The following is a 10,906-nucleotide window of genomic DNA, read 5'->3' as shown; positions in this document are numbered from 1 at the left end:
CATAATTTGGTTACAATTACGAATTTTAATGCTGGTTAGTCAATTCTAGCAGAATAAAAGAATAGGTTTCATGCTATCCTGAGAATTGCTGAATCAATATCGATATATGAGCAGGCTCACACAACTTGTAAATTAAGCTAAGGGGTAGATCCTAAATATACTGTTTTTTTGCTTTAGCACATGTGTCTTCCTGTCCTCTTCACCTTTTGAGGAATATGGTACGCAGGGTTTGCTTAAGAACATGACAAAATCAACGTCGACCGAGAGAATTTGGCTGCTGCATATTACCTTCTGATAATTATTGTAGGCAAACCAGCATAGGCTGTACAACAAATATATACATGCAGAAATGTGGGCTCTTGGAAAGACGATAGTATAGAATGCCTGGCCACCCAGTGGCTTTATATTTTCAAGATACTCTTAACAACAAACTGACATAATACATGTAGGTTTAGACCAGCAAGCATAATATCATCAGGAACTCATCATTTTCTTACCACCCCATGTCTATCTCCAGCGTATCCTCGTCTTTCCAACAAAGGAAAACATCCTTTGTAAGTGTCAGCGGAGCCTTCTCCAAATTGTCATCAATGAAGCAATTCAGGACAGATCTGGGCAACCCAGTGGAGACTTCGCTGACAATGAAGCTCGAGTAGCTGATCAAGTTCTCAAAGGCACCTCCTGCAGACCTGCACAACCATGTTGACATTTAGTTTCTCACCCTGGCTCCCAGCAAGGCTGTGACTGTAGAAGCTAGTTTTTTTAAACGGGGGCATAAGCATAAGTTGTGAATCTAGAAGATAGTTTTGATGCTTACAACGACAACATTTAATTAGAAAACTAATGCATGTAAAACTAAGGTTGTATTCAAAGTGGTGACATGTTACTTCTTGATAAATATCCGCCGATAAAAGTATTTTAGTAACACAATTGAGTTGAACACATCGTAAATGGAAATAACACAAACTTTAGGCAAAGTAATTACTACAGTTCCTTTGGAATCAAGGACAGAAGAAACACAATAGACGATAACACGAGAAAAGTAATCGCTATTTTTGTTTTAACACTACCGATACACTATAAGATGTTAAGAGTTTTGGGAATCAACATCTTATCGACATAAGTACTTCACTTTTCTCAGGAACATGTGCAATAAGGAGAGCAAAAATATCCAATAGGAAGGAGTTATAGAGCACACACTTCATGCCCAAACAGTCCTAGTCAAGTAACTCAGACAACCATTAATGGTTTCAACCAAATAAAACCAACACATCATAATTCCTGAAACTCCCCGGGGTGCATGCTATGTAACCAGATCATCTATTCAAGTGTATATACCCAGCCAATGTTTATTGTTGCAAAATTGTGCACATTGTAAGAAAACAATTGTGAGGAAACCCATAAGATAAGAGAAATAAAGATGGCACCTTCCAACATGTGCCATCAAGAAAATACTAAACCCCCTTCTCTTGTAGGCTAACTACCTTCCGAACCCAAACTCTCCACACCTTGTATTGGTGCAACTGAATAAATTAGTATAGTAAAACGAGTTGTAACACATACAATTAAGAAAAGTCACAGTTTAGGCCTTAGAGAACCTAAATACAACGACCCAGGATTAATGTAGAAGCACACAACGACAAAAAAACACATGTCAGAGGAAAGTGCTACTGCCAGCAGAAGTAGCTGCCCCAGTGGTGGTGATCGAGACTATGCATGGGATTCATGTAGAAGCACCTAAACACAGGATTCATTATTGGCACCTGGAACATGGGTGCAGGCATTCCGGCGAAGTCAGCGATAATGGAAGCTTCGGGTATGGCAAGAACTTGCAAAATTTTAATGAGTGATAAAAGGATCTTATGGAGAAAAAACAGTAAAGGAATGCATATTTCTATTATGCATCATCGATCAAAACGATGGTTAATTGAATGAAGAAAACAAAAAATCACTTTTACTGGGAAAAATTGGTACTGCTACCTATTTTAATGTTATTAACTCGTTGGTGAGAGAGCTGCTCACTTGCAGATCACATAACTCCACGTATTTTCTGTACAAAGGTAATTTAATTTGGTAGTGACATTCAGCTATTTCCTTGGAGCTTAAAGGATTAGCTACAAATAAAATTAGAGGAAATGCTTGTATTGCTAAATCTCATCAAGTGGTAGCTATCATTTTCATCAAGAAAAAACAACTTGCTCTCGTTGGTCATTATGTCAGGCGAACCTTCTCTGCATATTACTGAAAAACACACAATTAGCATTATGTTATGTACTGTTTAAGAACCGTGAAATGATTGATTTGGCTCACCTGCTAGCTTGGTTTCAGACAGAACCAACCCTAAAATCACCTGTCTTGTTGGTGTGGCCGCGGGTGGAGATGGCGGCCAGCACGCGACTCCCCAGAAGACGGCCTTCTTCGGCCACCATGCCATCACTGCGTGCATGGGTGATAGCATCCTCACGGCGGCGCCCAGCCCCTGCCAGCAGAAGTAGCTGCCTCGGTGGTGGTGATCGAGACTATGCACGAGATTGATGTAAGCACCTAAACACGAGATTGAAAATTGGCACTCTCTTTGGATTGTCAGTCAACTTCCCAATTGTGGCCATTGATTTTCTTGAGTTGAAGCAACGCCTTACAAACCTACTTCACTAAGGAGCTCAAATTGCCGTTGATGGTCTAGACATGCTGCACCGAAATCATTGAAGGCCGAACACTGATAACAATACCATTGTATATCTAGTCATAGTATTCCATTCCAACTATCCCAAGGAAAGAAAGATATCTGAAAGCTGCACTCCAACCTGCAAGGCTGCAACAGTAAGGGGAGAAAATTAGAATACACATAGGCTAGCAAAAATGATTATCATGATCTTAAATAAGCAAGCGATAGAGCAGTGTCGTTCTCACTAAGGCAAACGACAGAGTACAATAGATCGACCATGGATACAAGAAAGGAATTATATTCAATATTTAATAATCTCCTCACTCATCTCTGGTGCTCTGCAAGAAAGGAATTAAACTCAATATTGAACAGTTCTCCATTTTTCATCTTGACTTGATTCTGTTGTTAACTGCATTCCCAAAAAATAATGCTCGTGTTCTGAAATTTGAGTCATCTAGCAAAACGTAGTTCAACCTATAAAGTTGGTGCTGGCATCCACTCTGCCTCTAAACCTCCATTTATCTTTCTGTCATGGTCATATTTGCAGAATTTAGTTTGGACCATCAAGTTAGCATTAATTAACTCACAAGCTTATATGCATCTAGACATTTAAGTTTTACTCAAATCTCTACAGAAAGGTGGAAAAAGATGTAGGAACTAAAACTAGATCGTGAACTTCTAAGATATCTCAAAACTGGCACATGAGGGGACATATCCTAATATTAAACGTAAGTCGACATGAAGATATCCCCTAGATACAAACTTTCTGTAATTTATCATGAAAATTGTCACTGATATAGTCTAAAGTCCAAAATTTCATCATTCTTGATTATTATCAAAAACTTTTGTTTTGATTGATTAAATATACATACCAGACCTGAAGACAATGGTGCATCCCTTGCCGTTTTGAAGTTATAAGAAATTTTCCTGGCCTGAAGTGGAACTTGGTACCCAAATGATAGTTCTTCGTTACATGGACAAGCAACAATGAAATGATTCAGTTGCCTAGTTTACAAAGGTTATTCTGATCTGATCTTATTCCATTAAGTTCAACGAAGCGGGGTGACACTCTGGGAGGCATGGTGAACTTATCTTCAGAGGTGGCTTTACGTTTCTTGCTTTTCAGCTCTGCATTTTGAGCACCACCCAAATATATTTGATAAGAAAATAGTTACAGTACTAAACCTGACCATTCCTTGAGAATACACAACAGGAATCATCAATATGTTCAATAACGATCCGGTTGCCTCTAATCAGAATCACGCATGTTGAGTTTACTTATTGTAGGGGCCCAAGATAAGGGGCCTACAAAATAAATTCCAAACTAAGGTACAGTACGGAAACAAAATATCCAAAATCATATGAAAAAAATACGCTATAAAGCAGCGAGTGCAAACATCAGGAAACAACTTGATCAATGTACCCTTTTTTCAAGGATGCATCTGACCGATGTGCCCTTGATAAGAGGAGCAAACAATGTAAGAAATGAAGTGCGGTTGTAAGGGAGATACCGCCACCGCTCGCCTTAAAGGCGATGTTCACCTTGCTCAGGAGCCATGTCATCACCCCTGTTCGCCTTTCCTCTGCTTGTCCTCCGGTCAAACAGAGCTCGGCTCGGGGTGCGGACATCCTGACAATGATGAGAAGACCATAAAAAACGTTAATGCAGAGGAGTCAAGACTGCAAACTACATAATCTGAAGCACAAATAGAGGCCTAGTAAAAATTCACAAAAGGTGTGCACAGTTCAGACGTGCCCAGGCTTGTCCATTGATCTGGAGTAGAAGATGGGGGGCAAATGAGGTTTACCTTGTGCACAGCCATGAGAGAGACGAGGAAGGTGATGAATTGTGGCTCGCCTCCTCCTCGTCACAGATGTGCCCAGTGCACCACAGCAGCAAGGGGTTGAGGGTCGCCGTCTCCAAGGCACGGGATCACCCTGCCCGCTCGTCGAGCTCCTCTCCTCAAGGCCGCCGGCTAGATCCATTATGATGTTAATACATGGGGTTGAAACCGCTCTGCTATACCTATGATTGAAACAGCCCTGCGTTTGAGTTTTCTCCTATCCATACCTCTGGTTGAAACCGCCCTGCGACGGCGATCCAGAACCATGGCCCCGACGCAAGATTCGGCGGGGTCTTCCGGAGGGGATTGGCGGGGTTTTCTGGAGGGGATCGGCGGCGGCGGCTTTATGGAGTTACGGCGGCAGCGAGATCCGGCGGGATCTTCGCGAGGAGATCGACGGCGGTGAGATCCGGCAGGGTCTTCTCGAGGAGATCGGCGACGGTGAGATCCGACAGGGTCTTCTCGAGGAGATCGGCGGCGGTGAGATCCGGCGGGGTCTTGGCGGCGGCGAAGGGATGGAGGGCGGCCGCGAACGAGGGCAGTGAGTCGGGTGCGAGTGGAGGGCAGGAGAGTCGGGCGTGCGAGTGGAGGGCAGGAGAGTCGTGCGTGCGATTGGTTTAGGTTTTTTTGCTGGTTAATTTTCGTAGGTTTTTTTCATTGGTTAATTTTCGTAGGTTTTTTTCCTTTGCTTTGTAGATGGGTGCGTGGGGGCGGGTGGGAGCCTCAATACGAGGTTTTTTTGGTTCATGGCGGCTCAGTGTGAGGTGAGAGGAAGTACCAAAGAAGTACCAAAAAAGATCGGGTGAGGTGGGACGAAAATTAAACCCGGAACGCGACCTACCAACTGAGACATTAGGAGTAGAGATATGCAAGGTGTATCAAGAGGATATTGTAGTGGTTGTTTTGCAGAAAGCTAGTTTTTCCCTGATAACTACATAATATAATAGTCAAATTTTATTTATGTCTTGCTACAATTGAATACATATGGTTGAATTGGGCAATCCAATTCCAACCTATCCCAATTATTAAGTTTCCCACTCAATTTTTATTAAGGTATCATCTGTCAAGATGATCCAACAACTGTAATGGCATAGTGGCTCAAATTTGTCCATAACCGAGAACACGGCTAATCATGATTAGTTTATACACTCTGCAGAGATTTGTACATTTTACCCACTGGACTCAACCCGAAGATTGAGACATAGTCTTTCAGAAGTAGTCGCCTAGTCCCACAGGAGGCCCATCCCAACTATCATAGCTACATTTGCTGGCACATCCGGGTAAGGTCTCCACAATTGATCAACTAAGCCAGAGCGCATATTAGCAGTGGTTGTACATGGAAGCTACTATAGTCACTAAGTCTGTCTGATCTTTTTGAGCCTGAATGGCACCCACTTACATTCAGAGGGTATAAACCATGATGTTCTTGAAACCACCCAGCAATATTGTTCGCGTGCACTTAGCCATGGTCCATGCCCTTAGAAAAGGAACAAGAAACCATGATGCAACCCTGTCCGTCCAGAGGTGAATTATATATTATGTTTTTACTCAAGTTATATTATATATAGTCCTCACAAAATCTCGATGAATACACGAACCAATCCCCGCCTACATAGCGTAGCAAGAATACACTACTGCGGTCTACAATAAGGCCATACTAACTGCATCTCAAACGCAATAGCATACTACCATAATATTCCTACACATGCATAATGTGTATTGTGATATATATAACTACATGCATAGAAAAATAATAGGATGAAGGATGATCAAGGTGTAACTTGCCTGGTACGTTGGATGAAGATCGTCGCACTCACAATCCTGATAATTCTACTAGTCACGCTCCGAGCAATCTATCGCAAACGAAAGAATCCAAATAAACAACCATGCCATATAAAAGAATCAAAAGAACAACAAAACAAATATGGCAAGGTTGAACAACAACAATACATATGGGCTCAATATTATAATATGGGTCTAGATGTGCTATAAGGTGACAAGGGAAAGGATCAACTCACAAGAGTTAATACAGAGAGGGATATTGCTATAAAAGATTATGTTTGAGATAATATAGAATAAAGTCAGAAGTATTTGAATATGAGTGTTCAGAATATTTTTAGCAAGTATTTGATACAAGTGTTTTACGGGCAAAAGAAATCAATTAAATAGGATATATGGTTTGCAAGATATGGCCTCCAGAAGGTTGAATCCGAATTCAAACAAATTCAAATTTGAACAGTGCAAGGGTGTGAATTTGCTTCTAATGGATTCTCCGGATCAATTTGAGTACACAGGAAAAATAATTGATGAATTTGGATATACGGTTCAAGGGACATAGCTAAACGAAAAATTGGTGAAAATATGTCTAAAACATGATTTTGAACCGCGGTTACTGTAGCATATCGCCATGTGCCACATGCGGATTGGCTGAGATGTTGCTGTGCGCGCGTGCTCACCGAAGCAGGGGGAAAACGGCGACGGCTTCGGGCGTGGGTGGCGGCGCTCCTCCGGTGGCTCTCCGGCGAAGATGAGGTGACGGGCGGATGCAGCTTGCGATGACGGAGACGATGGTAGCTTCGACGGAGATGTGAGCGTCCTCTGCTAGCGCTGCAGTGGCGTTTGGAGCTCCGATGTCGGTGTGGCTATGGCGTTTCTCGGTGTGGCCTCTCCGGTGGACCAAGGCGACTGGGAGGGTGGACCAGCAGGTGCGCAGAGTGACGGAGAAGAAGGTTGTGAGGTCAGTGACGACGGGGCGTCGTCAGGCGATGACAGTGTACGGGTGGAGCGACGGGTGGCGGTGATTTGCTCCGGGCAAGCTCGGCGTGCTAGGTTTGATTCTCTCCTGCGCGAGATAAGAAGTGAGGGAGAGATAGGAGAGCACGGAGATCATGGCAGAAAGAAAAGTAGGGGATCCTCACCCTTGGTGGCGCCAAATTCGCCGGCGGAGGGGCTGCTGGCGATGGGAGCTCCGACGAGATCGGGTTGGCTGGGGAGCTCGAATCCGAGCATCTGCTAAGGGGTAAAACGGTGAGGGGGAAGATATAGGACTAGGGAAGGATGGTAGGAGCTCCGAGAGGTCGAAGGCCTACAGGCGGCGACGAATTTCGTCGATGAAGTACCGGCGACGAGGCGAAGATCCGCAAGGTCGCTGCGCTCGATTCCCTGCTCGGTTGTGCGAGGCAAGGCAAGGGATCGAGAGAGGAGATCGACGGCTGTGCGGGGTTGTGCGTATGCGAGCGAATCGCAGACGGATCGGAGGGATCGGTGAGATCATGCGCAGGATACGCGCGCGGGTTGCGTTCTCGGTCGGGAGACCAACTGGAGGTGGAAGACAGCTGGGTGGGGCCCACCTGTCGGCTGGACAGAGAGAAAAAGAAAATACATTTTTTTAAGTGTAACTAGGGCTTTATTCAACCTTCAAACAGTTTGGAATACAAATGATGTTCGGGACATTTCCTAGCCACACATGGTGGCCGACGTCAAGAGTTGAGGCGGCCTTAGTAAACTATTAGCCTCACTATTACATTTCCTGGGTTCATTTCGGAAGATAACATGTTTAAAATCATTCATACGACCTGATATTTCATGCAGAATTGGAGCGTAAACTGCAGCTGTATATCTGCTGATGTTAGTAATTACTTCAGCGCAGTCGGATGCGATTAAAAGCCGTCGAACATGAAGATCCTGTCCCAGAGCAAGTGCCTCATTGCATGCCCACGCTTCCAAGCTGGTTGGGTCGGATAGACCGTCAAAAACAACAGCTGACGCACCCAGGAAGCATCCATTGCTATCTCTACAAATAGCTGCTGCTGCACCAATGTTTCTGTGGCGGGATAAGCCCCCATCCACGTTTATTTTTTGACCTTAGTATCGGCCGGGGGAAGCCAGCCCCGTTGCCTCTGATGCGGTGGAGAACCTGTAGTAGCTTTTGGTAATGATGCAGCTGTGATCTCCAAGTCCTGCAAGTACCGATTGATAAAGTTTGTCGATAAGGGGCTCTGGAACTCATTGTCGCGGATGGCTTTCTTCCTAGACCACCATATAGACCACATTGTGATGAGCACACGGACTAGGTCATGTTGCGGAAGAGTATCGAACAGCCAGAACAGCCATTGTCTTGCATCTTCAGATTGATTTGATATCACATGCTCCAATATACCTTCATCTCCCACCGCCCAAACACACCGAGCCATACGGCAGTTGAAAAGAGAATGACGCCAAGTAACATCCGAGGCCGAGCATATTGCGCAAACTGGAGAGGTAGCCATCTTCCTCTCATATCTGGTCGTTCCGGTCGGCAGGGACGTGCGAGCCAAGCGCCACACAAAGACCCGGACCTTTGATGGCACTTCGGTTTTCCAAAGCCTGGACCAATCTTTTTTTGCTGCTGACTGATTTGAGATACTTGTTCGATTCTCCAGCCAGTCTTCTCGCTGATGTTTAATCCTCGAGATCATTCTATAAGTAGAGCGAACAGAGAACATGCCCCTTCGATCATAGTGCCACGCCCAGAAATCACCATGTAGTCGTGTACTAAGAGGGATATTCAGAATAACATCAATGTCTGGTGCAATAAAGTGTTCCTCCAACACTTGCCTGTTCCAAGTTCTGGTTGTATGGTCGATCAGTTTGGACACCAACACGGGCGGATGTGCTGATCGCTGGCAGATCGGCCGGAGCTTGTAGTCCCGCGGTAGCCAATTGTGGTGCCAAATTTGTGTGTCCTCCCCTGTACCAATACGTTTGATCAGACCCATAGATAAGACTTCTCTCCCTTCAACTATTGAGCGCCAGACCTGAGATGGATTTGATCCAAATGGCGCCTCCAAAAAATCTCCATTCGGGAACTACCTTGATTTCAGTACACGGGCACTCAGAGAGTTCGGCTCTTGCAGGATCCTCCAGGCTTGTCTAGCTAGCAAGGCTAAATTAAACAATTCGATATCCCGAAACCCCATTCCTCCCATGAACTTTGGCTTTGTCATAGTCTCCCAAGAGACCCAGGCTGTCTTCCTCTCCCCCCTCTTACTTCCCCACCAAAATTTCCTCAAGATCCCATTAATATGGTTACATAGACCTCGGGGAAGCTTGAAGCACGACATCGAGTATGTGAGTATTGATTGAGCAATTGATTTAATTAACACCTCTTTCCCTCCCGTTGATAGGCACTTCTCCATCCACCGTTGAACCTGCTTCCATATTCCGTCCTTCAAATATCGGAAGCAACCCTCCTTGGATTTGCCAACATCAGGTGGAAGACCCAAGTATTTCTCCGATAGTGACTCGGTGGAGTGGGTTGCGTCGTTGGTCCGGCCTGCTAGCACTTGCTGCGGCCTGCGGGTGTGCTGCGTTGCGCCAGAGCGGTGGTTAGCCAGTGGGCCACATAGGCTAGGCTTAGATTTTTTCCTGTTTAATTAAATACCAGGAAAATGGACATGGCAAAATAAATGACAATTGACGAAAAAAATCCAAACATACACAAAAATAAATATAGTTATATTTGGGGCTTAGTGAACATTTTCTTCAGGCCAAAATACTTATAAAAAAACATATACTATTTTCATATCTTCACTTTGACACTTATAAAATGTTCCATCAAATATTTTTAAACTCCAAAGAAGATTCGAATAACATTTAAAGATTTTCCAACTATTGAAGGAGTCATGTTACCTTCTCTCATAAAAATTATTCTTGAGTTAGGATTTGTTTAAATGTTCAAAATCCAAATGGGAGAATATTCAATTATTCACCAATATTACTCTTTGAGGAAGTCATGTCATCCTCTCTCACATTTAAATTGGAAATAGTTTGAATATCCTCAAACCCAAAATAGGATGCAAATGAATAATTGGGAAAGTCATTTTATTCCCTCTCTTTTAATATTCATTTAAACTCCAAAGTTTCAAATCCTAGTCAAAATTTACTAACAACAAGAAACACAAGCAAGTTTTGAATTACTCCTATTTAAATAATTAACATTCCAAAATTTAAAATTTTGGGATGTTATAAGAGATGCACAGATCCTGCGCGACACATTTCCCCTTGGCTTACTAGGGAAGCTCTCAGTTTGCATACGTGTGTTTTATCTAAAATGTTTGCAATGAGTGTTTTAAATCTAAAACAATGATCTTTTCTTAAAATCGTTTGATAAGTGTGTACATTCAATGAGAAAAATGCAAGTTTGTTCAAACCATAGGTTTCATTCAGTCACACTATGACTTTATATTCATACGGCCGAGATACATTATTAAACCAAAAAAACTAATTGTGGCGGCGACGAAGGTGGTGTGCTGCACCGGTGTTGTGGTTGTCATCCTCAGGGACACCGTTGTTAAAGTCTCCAAGCCAGCACATAATGTTCTTCACTTGGAAATCAAATACCCTGTCATCGCGCGAT

At 43.6% G+C, this 10,906-nt stretch overlaps 1 protein-coding gene across 14 annotated transcripts; it reads right to left on the bottom strand.

Moving 5' to 3' along the window:
* Positions 1-269: 269 nt before the first annotated feature.
* Positions 270-7,899, bottom strand: LOC125507781. 14 transcript variants are annotated; one of them, XR_007283035.1, is made up of 8 exons: positions 7,599-7,895; positions 7,428-7,518; positions 6,966-7,351; positions 4,737-6,362; positions 4,474-4,641; positions 3,543-4,295; positions 2,648-2,812; positions 270-2,544 (listed from the first exon to the last, which is right to left on the bottom strand). XR_007283035.1 is itself a non-coding variant. In XM_048672281.1 (5 exons), exons 1-5 carry the CDS (start codon positions 7,781-7,783, stop codon positions 3,663-3,665), a joined length of 594 nt encoding a protein of 197 aa, XP_048528238.1. In that variant the 5' UTR covers positions 7,784-7,895; the 3' UTR covers positions 270-3,662. The 14 variants fall into 14 exon arrangements, 2 of the variants coding, with proteins under 2 accessions (XP_048528238.1, XP_048528243.1); XR_007283026.1 differs by having other exon boundaries at positions 270-2,812; positions 3,538-3,793; positions 4,177-4,295; XR_007283027.1 differs by having other exon boundaries at positions 270-2,812; positions 3,538-3,793; positions 4,208-4,295.
* Between the last annotated feature and the right edge of the window lie 3,007 nt (positions 7,900-10,906).

The sequence above is a fragment of the Triticum urartu genome, chromosome 1, assembly GCF_003073215.2.
Source record: "Triticum urartu cultivar G1812 chromosome 1, Tu2.1, whole genome shotgun sequence".
Classification (NCBI taxonomy): domain Eukaryota; kingdom Viridiplantae; phylum Streptophyta; class Magnoliopsida; order Poales; family Poaceae; genus Triticum; species Triticum urartu.
This window is presented reverse-complemented; position numbering and strand designations above follow the sequence as displayed.

Bases quoted from the DNA above. Each gene is read 5' to 3' on its own strand.
- LOC125507781 (XM_048672281.1), bottom strand. From the start codon at position 7,783: ATGATCTCACCGATCCCTCCGATCCGTCTGCGATTCGCTCGCATACGC. The intron at 7,519-7,598 runs GTAGGCCTTCGA...ACCCCTTAGCAG, and splicing joins GACGAAATTCGTCGCCGCCT to ATGCTCGGATTCGAGCTCCC. The intron at 3,794-4,176 runs GTATCTCCCTTA...CTCAAAATGCAG, and splicing joins CTTTAAGGCGAGCGGTGGCG to AGCTGAAAAGCAAGAAACGT.